This window comes from Uloborus diversus, chromosome 9 (genome assembly GCF_026930045.1).
Source record: "Uloborus diversus isolate 005 chromosome 9, Udiv.v.3.1, whole genome shotgun sequence".
Lineage (NCBI taxonomy): Eukaryota > Metazoa > Arthropoda > Arachnida > Araneae > Uloboridae > Uloborus > Uloborus diversus.
The window spans coordinates 3,971,188-3,988,442 of record NC_072739.1 but is presented as its reverse complement, the minus strand read 5'-3'; the positions used below and the strand labels follow the sequence as shown (position 1 = coordinate 3,988,442).

At 35.6% G+C, this 17,255-nt stretch overlaps 1 protein-coding gene across 1 annotated transcript in view; it reads left to right on the top strand.

Moving 5' to 3' along the window:
* Positions 1–1,741: 1,741 nt before the first annotated feature.
* Positions 1,742–17,255, top strand: part of LOC129229706 (kelch repeat and BTB domain-containing protein 12-like) — a 34,221-nt gene continuing 18,707 nt past the window's right edge. The window contains exons 1-5 of the mRNA XM_054864071.1: positions 1,742–1,984; positions 6,408–6,560; positions 9,706–9,908; positions 13,271–13,471; positions 16,046–16,145. Coding sequence (XP_054720046.1) covers positions 1,742–1,984; positions 6,408–6,560; positions 9,706–9,908; positions 13,271–13,471; positions 16,046–16,145 — 900 coding nt within the window. The remainder of the gene's footprint in view (positions 1,985–6,407; positions 6,561–9,705; positions 9,909–13,270; positions 13,472–16,045; positions 16,146–17,255) is intronic.

Genomic DNA, 17,255 nt, shown 5'->3' with positions numbered 1-17,255 from the left:
AAATGAAATTTTGACTGGGCAAACTGAAGTAGTTCATTTTGTTAATTATCCATCATGTATTAAATCACTTACGTATTCATTTATTAACTAATTCTTTTATATTCCTTCATTTAATAATTTACTTGTTTCGTCGTTTAATAAAAAATAATTTTAATAATAGAATTGAAAATATTTCGTTTCAAATTATTTTATTTTTTACTTTGTCCCATGAAAAAACAAGTAAAATGTTTCCAAAGTACAAATTCATTGCAAAAATAAGAAATACTGTTTCAATGCAAGTTTTATCATAAAATACATTGCTCTTTCTTTATGCACCGTAATTTTCAAAACAAATTTTCAACTTAGCAATTTTGAAAGGGAAAATTATCTTAACTATTTCACTTTGCCTTACACTATGCTACTGTCTAACCACGGATTGTATGGAAAGGCAAACATCCAGTTTACACGCGGAGATGGAAGCATCTATTAGTTTTCAGGGATGTCAGATTTTGCAGATTTATGTTAGCCTCTAAATTAAGCAGAAGTCTCATTCAAATGAGCGGAATACGCGCATCAAATTTTTATTTTCCCCCTCATTCAGATGGAGTCGCCTTAATTGGATGTTTGCCAACTCCATACAATTCGTGGTCAAACGGTACAATGATATTCAACATTAGAAGGTCCAAAAAAAAGTCCGCCACTGTGGGAGGATCACAATAAAGAGCAACCGCCAGAAAAGAATCAAGTGCCTCAAAATTAACTTTCTGAGTTCATCTAAAGGAATTTAAGTACAGTAAGACCTGTCAAGTTAACCACCCTTGTTAGTCGACCGCTATTGCTAGGTAGAGTATAACAACAAGTGGTTTTCCTCAATAGTTCCAGCATAGGAGGACATTTATTTAGGGCATATGTGTTTTCTTTTTTTCTTTTTTCTTTCTTTCTTTTTTTTTTTTTTTTGCACATTTTCAACATTTCTACATCGAAATGGCATCAGCTTCTTCGACTTCACTTTCGTTTTCACTCGGATCATCTTTTTATTTTTTATTTTCTTCCTTATTTTTTTTTTAATTTATTATTTTTTTTTTTTTTCATGTCGCAAATTTCCTTCTTTAAACTCTTTTGATCAACAAAAGTATTGCAATTTACGACCTCACAGTCAAAATCAGTGAATAATTCAGTGTTCACTTATTAACATCCAATGGCCATTAACTTATAAGATATCGGATGTTTAATAAGCTATTTTCTTCATCCGCAGACGAAAAACCACTTTGGTCTTCAGAAATTTGTTTTGGATTGCCAAGTAAGCTTGCGTCGAGTATAGGTTTCTTTTCTTCAAAAAAAAAAAAAAGAAAAAAAATAGATGAAAAGTAAGGTCAAGGGAGGGAGAAAATGGGAAGGAAAGGTCACCTTGAACAGGTGTAAATATCATGACAATACAGAACGAATTGGTCACTTTACACATTATGCAGGTGGTCACTATAGGAAGATAAATTCCTTGTACTTCATTATAGAAGATTTTTTTTTTTTTTTTTTGAAGATGGTCATTTTAATAAGGTGGACACTTTACCAATGTGGTTACGTTAGCAGGCTCCACTGTAGTTCTACATCATATGTATTAACCTTTAAAAGTTGACCACCTGCTTAAGTTGGGCACTGAAGTATTGCACCATGAGCGGTCAATTCACACAGGTTTCACTGTATCATCCATCAGCTTTGAAACTACAGAATATTTTTTATTTTTTTCTCAGATTCTGTGATAACCATGTCTACGGTACCCACTCAAGATAGCAAATGCAGTTTCGCTCCAACAGCGTCGTCGGGAATCAAGCATGCCCAAACCTTGATGCATTTCAACGAAAACATCTTCAAGAGGAACGTCTTGACCGACGTCGAATGCGTCGTCGATGGGCAAGTGTTCAGGGCTCACAGGGCTGTTCTCATTTGCTTCAGTCCCTATCTCAAGAGAAAACTAGTCAGCGTGGATGGCAAGCCGATTTCAACGCAGGTAACACGTTCTGACGCACATCACTGTAACGAAATTTTATTATGTGTTTTATATCGCATGATCCCATTTTTAACCTGCAAGACCTCTGTTTTCGAAACCTTTACCGCCTTATTCACCGTTAACCTAACCACACGCCTTAAACCGCGAGGTTCATTAACTCGTAGTTGGGATTGTTACCGCGAGGTTAAAATTTTGGTATTCACCGGCGAAAAACACCTCGGAGTTTCTCAACAAGAAGTTACTCAACCAAACTTCATGCGGTTTTAAGCGCAGACACCCTATTGGCTAATAAAGATCATATGATTTTCACACGTTTTCTTCTTCGTTACTGTTATTTCATCTCTGCGCTTGTGTAGAGTTCGTGGTAGAGGTAAAGCCGATCTTTACTAGTTGTGTTGTTGTCATAAGCCTGATAACTTTTTTATCTTTTTATATAAAGTAACTTGTTGGTAAAGAAAATGGAAATAGGTAACAAAAAAGAACGCGTCATCTCTATATACGCGTCTCTGAGTTCTAAAAACTCGATGTATTGCAGTTGCCGTATGCGAAGTTGCACTCGGTCCGCCATTGTTTCAAATGTTTACTTGTAAAATGCGCATGCTCAGAAGCCAAACCAAGCCCTTAACCTTGCTTCCGGAGCTTGGTTAGGTTTTCCAACCACGCCTGGTTTCGAAAACCTGTCAGCGCCTAGTTGAAGTTAACGGTGAATACAGAAGAAGGGGATAACCCCAGGTTAAGCGCTTAACCGCGTAGTTCAGTTAATGGTGAATACAGCGGTTAGTCCTACTGTCCGTTCCAGAAACCCAAAACTAGCACTAGGGATCTATCCCATTTTAAAAAGGGGCGATCCTTTTCTACGCTACTTCAGAAGAACTGCTGAACACGTTATTTTTGATCCTTTTTCTTCCTAGTTTCCACCCCTATTTTGATAAGATCAGAGCAGACCTCTGACGCATGCGCAAATTCGCCGAAGGCTTTGCCTAAGGAAAACAGACAGTAGATGCATACTTCTCATAGCAAAAATGCTCAAAATGAGATACAGAGAAGATATTAAAAGTTTCAAGCGAAATAGAAAATTGGTGAAAAATGAAGAAATCGTAATTTTTATACGGAATCTAAGTTCCCTAAAGTATATTTAGGGAAACTATCCACATGAAAAATAATACAACACAAAATAAATTATTAACAAAATTAAAGGAGATAAGGGAAGTTAAAAAATAGTAGTGAAAGTGCAGAAGATGAAATTTGCCTCTCACAGAAATGACATGTTGTGGAAGTAAAAAAGAACAAAATATTATATCTTTTCATTGCTGTTGAAAAGTAAATGTAAATATCTATCTCAGAGCCAGACTAAGATAAGTCACATTATTACTACTTTCCAGGAGAGCAAAAATCTATCGTCTAGTAGGGAAATGTGGGGCAAAGTGAAATGGTTAAAATAACTGAGTTTTTTTCAAAATGAACAAATCGGAAGTTTGTTTTGAAAATTACAGTACATAAAGAAAGAACATCGTATTGTTGCAAATCCTGTAAATAGTAATTATTGTAGTAACGTAACCTGTAAATAGTTTCCCGTAAGTAATATACAACCCCTATACATTCGGCTAAAGTATACGACCCTCTGTTACTTTTTATGTTCATTGATAAAATTTGATAACGGTCTACTATTTTCAAGAAGCGTTTGGAAACTTGTGGAATATTTGAGAGATTTCCCTCGATGTTTATAAAAGCGTCCCGCGTGATAAAAAGTTGAGTTTCGATTGAGAATTCGAACTGAGAGTGTATTAGCTCTGTTTATTGCGAGGCATTTCGCTGTGTTGTTTTCGTATTTGGAAGTAAATACGTGTGTAACCGTTGAGTTTACGGTGTTGAGTGATACTTTTTTAATTGCTGATGATTAATTTAGCAGTTGTTAACGATTTCTCGTGTACATAGTGTAAATAAAGCTCCCGTGTTTTTATCAAGAACTGTGTCGTCCTTTCAAGAAAGTTGGAAGTCTCTCCGAAGCCGTTACAGTATTTTAAAATAAAACTTGCGTTGGAACAGTATTTTTACCTTTCGCAGTAAATTTGAACCTTCGAAAAAAAAAGAGAAAAAAAAAAGTGGGAAAATTTCACTTTTTTTTCATGGGGCAAAGTGGAAAATAAAAACAATTTTCTAATGAAATATATTCTATTCGATTATAAAACATATTTTTTATCAAAAGAATCAGTAAATAAAAGGTTGAATGAATAATTGAAAAGGTAATGAAACAATAAACGAATAATTAAATTAATAAATCAATTAATATGTGAAGAAAAATAAGTGAGCGGGTAAAAGAATGAATGAATAAGAAAATAAGTGAATGAATGAATAAATAAGTGAATTACTAAATGAAGGAACGTAAATGAATTAATTAATGAATTAAAACGTAAGTGATTCGTCTTAAAATATTGAATGAGTACTTGTCACTTTGCCACATCCACTTTGCCCCGTATGCACTTGACTAATTGTACAATTTATTTAAAATACAAATAAGCATAATACAGTAAAACCTGTGAATTTGACCACCTTTGTAAGTTGACCACCTGTTTAAGTTGATCATTAAAGTAATGCACCGCGATTGGTCAACTTACACAGGTTTCACTGTATTAACTAAGTTACTGCTGCACTGAATATTAGGAAGTCTTAATTAATATTTAAAATGTTAATAAAAATAACTTTATCGTAATATAGTTACAAAAATAATTTTTGACTTACAACAAAGTATTACAATCTATCATTTTTAAAGATTTGCCTGTATTACCAAGTGCTTTAATTTTCGGCGGTATTTTTTTCCTGACAGGAATAGACTACGTATGGGACTATATAGTTAAAATAATACCAAATAGGTTGAGCTAAAATCAGACAAAATATTCCACCATTTCAATTTAGCCCATTATTTCACTCTGCCGCATGTTCCCCTACATAACAAAAAATGCCCCTTATGCTCTTGCATGTTGGTAATTTTTTTGATAAATTACGTTGTGACGATTTAATGAGGAATACGATTCTGCACATAAAACAGTAAAAACCTGAAAATTTCCATTTTTGGACTGACATTAGTTTGGCTCTGATTTAGAGATATTTTATACGTATAATTTAAAGCAATTGTTAGCCACTATAACCCCCCCCCCCTCCAAATAAGTGCAATTGATTGCGAGTGTTAAGTGATGTAAATCACAAAACGCTACGTTTTATACTTAGTTGAATATTGGTAATAGGGGAATGTGGGGCAAAGTGAAATGGTTAAAATAACTTACTTTGTTCAAAATTAACTAATTGAAAATTTGTTCTGAAAGTTACGGTACTTAAAGAAAGAAAAATGTATTTTACAAATAAATTGCATTGAAACATTATTCTTTTATGATTGGCAATAAGTTTGTAACTCCAAAAAAAGATGGAAATTTTTTCACTTTTTTTTTCATGGGGGAAAGTAAAAAATGAAATATATTTCTAGTGAATATTTTCTATTCGATCATTAAAGACATTTTTGATTAAGTAAAGGAGTAAATAAAAGACTTTATGAAATAAGTAAGTGATTTGATAAAAGATTGAATAAGTAAACGAAATGAATTATTTCACTTTGCCTCGTATGTACTTGACACATCGTATATGACATTTAAAATACAAATAAGCTTAATATTGAGCAAATAAGTACTGCACCGAATATTGGTAGGTCTCAATTAATATTTCAAACGTTAATTACACGAACTTCATCCTTTAATAATACCAAAAATAATTTTTGGCTAACAACAAAATATTACACAATATGAGTATCAATTTTTGAAAATTGCTTATATTATCATATTCTTTAATTTTCAGAGATAATTATTCTTGACTGGAATAGACTACAAGTGCTACTACATAGTTAAAATATTGCTAGATAAGTGGTGCTAAAAGGTGGTGCTAAATATTTCACCATTTCACTTTGCCCCACATCCCCCTACTAATGTCAATTTTTTCGTGTTCGAATTGTTCCCTTATGCTTTCGATTTCTCTAAATGCAATGTAGGGGATTTGGGGAACATATAAAAAGCTAGATTTCGTATTTCCTACCAAAATTCTTGTTTCACTTCAGACTTATGATATCTTAAATCTGTATTTTATTTTGACCATTTTTGTAATTGGAAATATGCATCTATGGCTAACGATTGAAAAAATAGTGTTTTTGCAGACACGCTGCATATGGGTCATTCCGAAATTAAGTGGAATTTTTGGAGGTAAAAAAAGAAAAACAAAAATTTGATAACAAAATTGAAACAAAATAAAATTTTTTTGGACGGAACTAATACTACTGTAAGGTCTCTGAAAAATGTAATTCTGCTACACATTACATGTTTACCTTAGATAAAATTAAAAATAGCAGTAAAAGTAATAATCTGATTTTATACTTTTCCCCCAGGTAAAAATTCCAAGAATCGGGCCTCGGGAATTCGAATTGTTACTTCGATACATGTACACTGGCGCTTTCAATGTCGGTTGTCACAATTTCTATGAAGTGTACAAAGCAGCATCAATTTTAGAAATGCAAAACACCAAGCAAGAATGTCTTCAGGTAAACCTACCCAAAATAACAATGTACTAAAACCATTTGCACTGTTTTTTAGAGGTTGCAATTGCAAATTTTCCTTAAGAGTTTTCCTCTTCAAAGCATCTAGTTAGTTTTTTCGCAGTAGTACTGTGCTTCCAATTCCCACTCCTCTAGCGCTTTTGTGAATAATTATTAGGGAGTTTTCTTTCTTAGTTATTTTTTTCTTTTATGTTCTTGGAACTAATGTAACTATCAATCAGAGGCGGCGATTGGAACAGAAGGCGGGGGGGGGGGGGGGGGGTTGCGCAAAAAAAAAAAAAAAAAAAAAAAAAAAAAAAACACTAAAAACCGTGGAACTTTTACTGGCAGCAAAAAAAAAAGGACAAAATTTTGCTGTGGCTGGTTTTGACTTAACTCATGTTTTTCTTAAGATTTCGATGACTTATTTACAGAATAACTTTCTCCAAAAAAACACTTAGACATGAATTAGACTTACATTATTTACCTCAAAGTATTTTGAGATGTCACAAACACTCGGTAATAATTTCATTGAACAAAGTATGGCTTGTTCTTAACAAGTATGGCCTACATGGTAAATTAAATAAATGAACCATAAAAAGTGGAGAAGGCCGGTTCTCCCCCCCCCCCCGAATCGCCGCCGCTGCTATCAATTAATTGCACTTCGAAGATAAAGTTTCAATGCATAGGCGGCTCGTGTGGGGGGAAGGGGCAAATGGTTCATCACTTTTAAAAGTATATATATACGAGCGAAAGCGAATTCAGGTGAACCATCAAAAGGAAGAAACAATCGGAGACATTGAAAAAGAAATGATCTGCACGTGCCAGGCATACATGCAGTTTTTCGTTAATTATTTTCCAGGTATGTTTTCTTGTTCAATTTTCCTCCAAGGCCCTCGGGGAGGGTAGCAAGTTATTGGGACCTTCCCTCTTGCTAAACAGAAAGGGCCTTGTAAACTTAGGGACCAATCCTCCCCTTGAGAAAGTGTTGGTCCCTGGTTCACCTTTTTCATTTGTATGTTCTTGTGTTTTGCATCTTCAATTTTATTTAGAATGTTTATTCATGAATATGTTTGTACTGTTTTTGTTTCTAGCAGCTTTGCGCCGACATTAGAGTACATTTTAGTATTTATTCTTTCATTTTTTTCAATGTCTTTGTATTTATATTTAAAATATGTATCTCATGTTGTATATATATATATATATATATACCGGCCGCCTATGTGTCAATGCAAGATGAAATGTAAAGTAATAATGTGCGAAACTCTTCTAAATTTTTAGCTGGTATTTTAGGGTAAGATTAAAAAATATTTTTACATTTCAAAAATTAAATTTTTAACATCACTTTCCCTACTTTATGTTGAACAGTGAGAATAGAATCCTTGGACCACATTTAGGGAAAAAAATAAACGATTGCAGCGCCAATGGATACGCCACGTGACTTATAGTGCGCAGCACATAATACCGTGTTTCCCCCTCCCTCCACGCGTCACAACTAGCATGGTGGTCAGCGGAGCCGCCTGCCAATACGAAGGTCCCGAGTTCGAAACTGCTACATCGCATTTTGCGTTTTTTAACTCTCGTTTATTCCACCGTAAAATTTTACAGTAAAATGGGATTTTACGGTAAAAGTTGCTTGCAGAATGGGTGCCAGTAACTTTTACCGTAAAATTTTTGAATTTTTTTAAACAGTGTACTCCAGACTGATGAATCTACAACACGGACGAAATTTCTGTCTCTGGATATGATAACTGTGCTGTCGGTACTTTGCATGTAGTTCTGTCTTAGTCTTAGCTTGAGGGCGAAAACTTACTGCTTAACTACTGTATTACCCCGCATTAACGGGCATGCCGCAAAATTCGGGGGTCACCAAGTTTTCATAACACTTGCCTGGTCCTTTCCGGCAAGCCGGAAAAATCGAGGTTAGGAAAAAGTAATTATACTGTAAAAAATATATGTTCAGTTTAAAGATGAATATAAGTTCTATAATATTAATAAACAGTTTTATTTTGTAAACATATTGATTGACAATGTCATTTGTTGTTTTTCAAGAAAAATATTGTTTGACAACGAATAATTTTATAAAAATTAAATTAAAACTAAGCATACATTTAAGCAGTAAGTTACCGTCCCTAAACCAGTGCTAAAGTATTTACCATAGCTATTCATTAAATAAAAATTAAACTTACCTCTCTAAAAGGAACCTAAAGTAATTTATTTGAAAAAATTATGAACAAATCGCAGTAACAATGACTGCTTCTGAATTGATTACTTTATAGGCATATGATTAAATCCGTTAAAAATGACCTACCATGAATAACAAGCACATATTATATGCGATACGCAATTTTTCGAAAGAAGGTTAATTTCGGGATTTATTAATTTTACTAGCTGCGTCGCCCGGCTTTGCACGGTCAACCTCAAAAATAAAAGTTATGTCAAGTGACGCGAGTTCAACACTCAGGCTTGAACCAAAAAAAAGTCAGTGTAGTTTTGCGGCAGATTGCGGAAAACCCCCCAAAAAAGTAAACAATTTAAATCCCCTGATTACAGGAAAAGCCTCAAAACAAAAACAAGAATTTTACCTGTTTATATTCGAGAAAAAGAAATGGCAACAGATCTTTCATCTCAATGATTTTCTTCACGCTGTAAATTTTAATAAAAGCGTTCATCCGGAAAGTTGAGTTGAAGCACTGAATAATAATTTGAATGGAGGAAAGCCTTCGAAAAATATGGATTTGATTTTGAAATCTAAGAGTCATAATTAATAATTTTTAATTGATATCTCCGCTAATTATTATCGGAGGATTATGTTAAATAGCCAAACATGAAGACGGGAAGATGACGGATCCATCGATACCTGGTTCGATGGTCAGTTCACTGTCGTTCGGGAGAAGAAGCTTGGACATAGATAGATAGATAGATACTCAGATTTTATATGTATAAGATTAATTATTGCTGGGATGTATAAGATTAATTATTGCTGATTGGAACTGAATAGGGAAATTTAATTTTGTTTTGTTGCAAAATAAACCTCTCGAATTATCCGGCATGCCTGAAAATTCGAATTTCCCGGTATGCTGGTCCAAATCGCTTTTTTTTTTCCGGCATGCCGGATAATGCGGGGTAATACGGTATCTTTCTCGTTCAGATGCTGGACTCTGTGGACGAAATCCGCTCCTACTTCTACGTGTTTGTGATGTCCAAGAAGATGGACATCACTCACAACTGGACACGCGCCCTTCGCCTCATCACTCACCGGTTCGAGGAGGCTGCCTTCACTCCCGAGTTCATGGACCTGGAGGTCCACCATGTCCTGGAGATACTTTCTGCGGAAAACATCGGCGCTCGCAGGTCTGTCAACTCCCTCTTGTGATAAAAATTCAGTGGACGCCGGTTAATGGAATCAGTGGTTAGTTGAATCAACCGTTTTAATGAATCAAATCGTCAGAAACAGAACAAAATCCAGCTGAATTGAGTTAGCCGCTTTATTAGATCAGCCGCTTTATGGAATCAGAAGTGTTTAGAACAAACGTGATTCATATAAGCGGTGACTACTGCAGGAGGAATGGATTTTAGGCAAATACCTTTACACTAGAAAATCGCCCGTCAAGATATGACGGATGAGAACAAAGCCATTGCCTGTTTGGTGATATTTTGATAGTTGAAATTGTAACACTGTCTCCAGTGGATGAACCCTAAACTCCAGTAGGTAGTGTTCATAGTTGACTGCTTTCTCGTTTCTTCATTCCCCTGAAATGACACCATCTTACCAGTAAAACGGTTAAGTTGCCAGATCGAGTTCAGCCTTGTTACAACTAACCTTTCCTTTCATGTTAATCTTTACCAAAGCATATTATCAAATTATCGTTACGTGGCGCCAGTTTCATTGTTGAAGATCAGACCGGAATGAAAAGTTAAATATATTTATTTTTTTCTAAATGACACGGGAAACTCGGAAAAGGAAAGAAGATCACAACTACAGTTCTGGCAAACCTAACCTGGTAGCATCGTAATGCTCCGATTTGGTTCTGTATAGCCTTCACAATGCTTCCAGGTTAGGTTTTCCCGAATTATAGTAAAATTTGCCAGTCGCAAAATCAGAACCAAGAGGGAAATTAGAAAATCCTTTTAAAAACCTTGTCATTATTAGAATGAATTACAAAACTTCATTTGTTAACAAATTGATATTGGCAACAGATAAATATTTTAAATTATTGAGTTCCATGCATGGCCCCACTAAACTTCCCTTACGCTTATAGGCCGTGACAATCGCTGAAACTCATAGCAACAAAGAGGTCGCTACAGAGAACCCCTGTTTTCCATTACGTTGCCATTGATTGGTGGATGCAGGGTTCTGTTCAACGTCTTTTGCTGTCAAAATGGGTGACGTCGAATCAAAAATGAACAAACTTTGAAACTTTGACATTGATTGGTGGATACATAGTAGATTATAGTTAGTTGTATCGGTTTAACACAGAAAAGACATAAATTGACCAGGCCCGAAAGCGCTAGCGCCATCTAATGGGGCCATGGTCCATGTAACAATGACATCGTTACCAATTGCGTGAATAAAGACTTAGATTGCATTTAAAGTCTGCTAAAAATGTTATAATTCGAGTTCAGCATAGTTTAAAAGTTCCAAAGAAATTTCATCAGAAGGAAAGTTTTCTGTTCTTTCGATTGATATTAACATTTTAAACTTGCCAGTGTATGTTCATTACCAAAATTGCGAATAAACGCTAACTTCAGTCACACAATGACGAGACCTGGCGAAGAACACCCTCGATCTTTCCGAACAAAATAAAAAAAAATAAGTTTGGGAGTTATGTGGTGACAGAGACAGATACGTAGGCTCATCAAACTTATAACTCCCCTTCCTTGTTGCGTCGTCTCTCTCCGGTTTTAACTGTTTCCAGCATCTAAAAAAACATAATAACTCTATTGTCCAAACTAAGTTATAAAATAACATGAGATAAAACACAAGCAAAGTTTGGCAAACAATTATCAAAAATTACAGCCACTGAATAACTCTGTTGATTGCGCTGCGTAAGAATCATCAATGGTTAGCATCGATGGCTTGAACGCATTGCAATCGCATCGTAAAAACGTCATCTACATTCAAAGACGGATCCAGAAAATATTCAAGGAGGGGGCGATTGATTTCATATACTTAACCTTTTACAAATTCAAATTTCCAAATCTTCACCTCCTAACATTATAAAAGATCGTCTTAAATAAAGTTTTTTTTTTTTTTTTTTTTTGAAACTTCTGTTTCTACAAAATTCTGGAGGAAAGAATCACAATCTTCCTTTACCTTAACGTCATCGGTGTTATATAATTGCTTAATTTTAGACTTCAATTGAAAAATTTTTCCAGAGGAGAGTCCCCGAACCACATTTAATGTCCTCTTAGATCATCTAAAACTTAAGATTTTGGAATTTCGAAAAACTTCCTGTACAAAGTTCCGATCCGTATCCCTAAAGTGTTACGAGTTGTTCCCCAATTGCATTTTTAAGACCACAATTCGGAAAAAATTTCGAGGGAGAGCCCTCTCCTTTGTAACATTATTGAAGATCTTCTAAAGTTACGTTTTTGGAACTTCAGTAAATAAAATATTCGGAAGGTGAGTTCCTTCAGCTCGGCTCAAGGAGAGGGCAATCGCCCCTCCCTTGTATCCGTCCTTAAACGAATACTTACGCAAAAGAGGGCGATAGAGCAACCGAAATCGGAACAAGCTGGTTACTAGTTCAACCATTTGAACGTGACTTTAGTAAACATTGAATAGCCCCTTTTAGTAGTGTGGGTTTCCATTTCTTGGTTGTAGAACCTTCGCTATTTTTACGGAAGGGTAGAGCGAGATTTTCATTTTGTTCTTATCTAAATTTTAATACAATTCTTCCTAGCAGATTAAATGAATCTTTGCGAACAAAAAAAGTTTGCAAAGCAATCTTCAGGGGTTGGCGAGTGCTGACGAGCAGGTTGTGGAACTCCCATGGTTAAAAAAAAAGTCCCTTCTAGTTAATAAAAAAAAGGAAAAGAAAGAAATGATAGTACTATAGAGTTATTGATAAGATATTTTTATTTGCAACAGTTAGGGTAACGGTACCAGTAACAGACATGCTTAGGACATCGCTCTCAGGTAAACTTTAATTTTCTGATCCTTTTAAAGTATTTAGAATTCAAAAACTATTTCTCTCACTTGCAACTACATCACAGCTAACGTTCGGCTGCTTCTGGATCCTCTGAATGAGTTGATTCTATTTTTATTTGCTCAATTTAAAAAAAAAAAGGTCCCGACACCCAGTAATAGACATCGAGAAATCTGATGATACTCAGTTACACATGTTTGAGGAAAGGATGAGTAATGGACAGAGTTTCCCTTTTCTCTTCAAAATGTGCAAAAGTTCTTTATTTTCAGATCTCAAACCTTATTAAATACAAATGAACATGAAACACCGGCGGACCTCGTGGTATCTGTCCATAACATTCCACCACTGCCTCGTAAATACCAACTGGCTCATAAAAATTCACTCTGGTAACACTATATGGTTGCACCACATTCATAGGTCGCAGCAACATCAATTCTATCCGCCTAAAATTCTTATTATTTAAATCCAAACTTACGACTGTCTGTTACTGGCCCCTTGTCTGTTACTGGTGCCGTACCTCTAAATGGGATTTAAGACACTTCTAATGTGTGCTTCATTGTTTAGCGAGGTGATTGTCCTCCTGGCTGCTCTAAACTGGTTGAATAAGGACTACCCAATCAGAAGGATTCATGCTGTCCGTGTGATGGAATGCGTCCGCTTCAGCACCATGTCCGCAGAAGAGGTGGTCGCCTGCTACCACCCCCCTTTCCTGACTTCCGTCATGCAGATACCGGAAATCACCTTGCAGCTCTTTCGAGCCACGTGGTGAGTTAGTTGACTGTTATATTCAGTGGTGCCCAACCTGCGGCCTGTAGGACACATGCGGCCCGAGAAGCTGATCTGTGTGGTCCTTGTTTCGTTCAGTGTTACAAATCTAAGCTGAATCTATTCTGAAATCGGTTCCTGGAAAACAGATGCAATTAATGAAATGAGCATCGCGTTATTGATAAAGCTTGACCACCGAGACATGGCGCTTGAACTCGAAGCGGAAAAGGAACACTTTCTTTTGTAATAGGTAGGATTTGCGAGGAGGCGAATCTTTACTGTTTGCGCGTTCTCGCTGATTCTACGTATTGCAAAATAAAGCAATAATCTTTCGCTTGCAGTTCACCCAAGATCTCTCTGTAATCAAGCTTTAGCAACAAAAATGTGGGTTGTAATTTTCTTACCTTTCCATATTTTCCCGTGTTTTTTAAGAAATTGTTGAATACTTTGAAATTTCTAGCCCATGAGATTCATTTTTGTATGGGGAGCGGCCCTCGTGTAAAAAGAGGTTGAACACCACTGGGTTAAACGTTGAACAAAATGCAGCCATTACGATTCAGAAGTATTTCTTTACTCCTGACTTCGAAAAATGGTGTATTTTTTATTCCTGAGTAATATAAGACAACTATGTGCGAACTATATAAGGAAAGTGCCAAAATTTTAAGTAGTCAAGCCTCCATTTAAACTGGATTTCAAATTAGCTAATGTAGGATTTGTTCTTTTCGTGAAAAAAAATAAATTCCTAAACTAAAACAAATGGTTCCTAATTTTTAAATTATTGATTATTCTTCCGGAAGTTCATATCTCTTAATGAATATGACCATCAGGCTTTTTCCGATCACAAAAAAATTTGAAGAAGTTTGGTCTTTACACTTTCTTTGACTTTCTGGTCTAAGCGCTAAAATTCCAGTTCTTGTTCAGAAACTCTGGGATCTAGTGCTTCAGGGCGCCGAAATCGGGAATTTACAGTGCGCCAAAGAGGATAAGTTAATTAGATGGCCAAATGCCCTTATTTATTGAAGATTGCTTCAACCGAAGTTCCGTGTGTCTGTTGGAAGCTCGAATCTGTTGGAGAATATGGCAATTAGGATCCTTCAGTGCACGAATGAATCGAAAATTTGGGTCTTTTGAAGCACTTTGTGTTCGAAGCACTAGAGTTTTTTTTCCTGTTCTGGACTCTCAGTGCTTCAGAGAGCAGAAATGAGATGTTATGAGTAGGCCAAAGATGATAAGCTAATCAGATGTCATTTCAATACCAAAGATATGCGAATCAGACTTCCAGAAAATGCGATTTCATCCGACAAAAAGTAATGCTAGTAAATTTCGAAATTAATGCACGGTTTGATGAGGAATTAACTCTAAGATCTACGGAAAAATTTTAAAATAACCAGCTGTAAACTCATGTTCTTTGAAGGTGAGTGCTGTCATGCCAGAAAAAATGGCTAGGGAATCATCCTTGGTGGACTACAGACTTCTTCAGAAATTAGTTACGTAATTCACCCCGGGCGCGATAATTCTAATATCTGTACCTCAAAGCCAGACTAACGTAAGTCACACTATGCAGACGAGCGTAAAAACGTTTGCCTATTGCATACAAAGGTTGGGACTCGCTCCAGGGGTGCCCACAGGGGTGAATTATGGCGCAATTTGCGCATTCAAAATTTGTGGGGGGTATTTTATAATTTTTTTTATTTATTTGTTTAAATTTTTTATTGTTTTATTGTTAGTTTAATTGATTAATTTTTAATTTTATTTATTTATTTAATTTTATTTTGTTTTTATTGTGTTTTATTTATTTATTTACTTTGTGTATGTGTGTCATTGGCGTGAAACAGAGAACTTTTCTAATAAAATTATAATAATGATAACAATAATTAAAAATAAATAAATAAACAAATAAATAACACGTATTTTTAAAAAATAAATAAATAAAACATATTAAAAAAAATAAATAAAATAAAAAAAAACTAGAAATAAAAAATAAATAAGTAAAGAGAGGTTAGAAAAAAATTTGGGAGGAAATTGGCACCATTGAACTTGGGGGGGGGGGGGGGGGGGGGGATGGGCACCCCTGACTCGCGCTCTCATATCACCGGTACATAATTCGTCGCTAAAAAGACGAATGGGCGGATCTCATTTTTAAGCAATTGCAGAAAACCGATTTTAAGGATTTCCAGTTTACTGTATCGCTTGAGAACCGCCACTAGTGTGAGGGACTGTAACTTTTCTACTATTCATTGTAGAGATACGCCCATTGGTCATATTATAAGATCGAATTTGGACATTCCTGTGGTGGTCATAACTAATTTTTCGATTTTTTTGAGGTACGCCCATTCGTCTTTTTAGCGACGAATAATAGAAAAAACTGTTTATAGAGTTTAAGAGTTACGTCACGTTTTTAAGGCTCAATGCGCAATAGGATTCTAATATACAACGCAGTAATATAATCTGAAAATCGTCCTTCTTGAAAATACGTTAATCTGGCCCTGAGGTATAGGTATTTGTCTTCAGCTTGAAATTGCTTCATGCTTGCTTTTTTTTTTCCTGAGATGAGTGTTTCCATTTTATTCTCAGCTATATCACAGCCAAATCATTGGGACAAGAAGCCTGGTTCAAGCTCTACGCAAGCCCCAAAAGGAATTTGGCCTTTGAAAATCTGCCGATGCTACTGTGGGTAAGGAAGCTTCTTTACTGTATCGCGTGCGTATTTAAATTTAATTCAACTTATGTAAGATGAAGGCTGACCTTGACAATGCCTATTTCTTCTTGAGTGTCTGCTAAAAGTGTGAAACCATACCGACAGTGAGTTGAGGTAGGTTACGGTTACAATACTACTGCAAAGGTAACCCAACTAAACTCAGGATCAGGGACACTTCCAACTTTCACTGAATTCTTCGAGACGAAATCAGCTTTCTCATGTTCAGGACTCATCTTGACTCTGGATAGCAGAAATTCAAGCAGGTAGACGCTAAAAAAAAAATGTTAAAAGCTCCCGCTAAATTTTTAAATGGATGCAAAATCTGTATTCGAAATTCAATGTCTGTCACAAACATGTTTCCAAATAATTATTAAAAAAAAAAAACAACAAAAAAAATCTAATTTGAATTCTGAAACTTTGAATTCAAATTATGTTTTTCGCAATCACGAGTTGCGACAAGACCCTACTGATTAGAGTTATTGTTTCTAGAAATGGCTCCCCCCCTCCCAAGCATGTCCCTCCTCCTGGGTGGTTATGTGTGTATAGTTGTGTGTGTGCAGGCTTAAGTGTGTGCACGTAGGCCTGTGTATGTGTGTAAAGGCGCTCACGCGTTGGCGAGTGTGTATGAGAATGCGTGTGAAGGACATGGACGCCACCACCCAGCAGAAGTGGATTCCGGGGGGACAGTGCTCAGGAACAGAGCAGCCGTGCCGCCGCCGCGCCGGTGGGCGGTGGTGCTGCTGGTCCAAGCTGAAAAATAATCACAACGTCAAGGACTGTCAAATAAGAACAATAAGTAATCGTGATTGCTCAAAAAACAAAAAACAAAAAAAAAACACAAATAAATAACAGCCACTCAAGAAAATACTGCAGATACCTATTGTTACCTCTCAAAAGTTTTAGTTTCTTATCCTCAATTGTGGAAAAATTATTGAAAAAATTGTAAGTTGACATTTTTAGTTCGCGCATGAGGCTGAAAATTTTTAAAAATATGTTAAAAATTAAAAATTTCAGAAAATTATGAAATTAGTTTTTTTTTTTTTTTTTTTTTTTTTTTTTTTGCATTTTTTCATAATGCAACAGCTT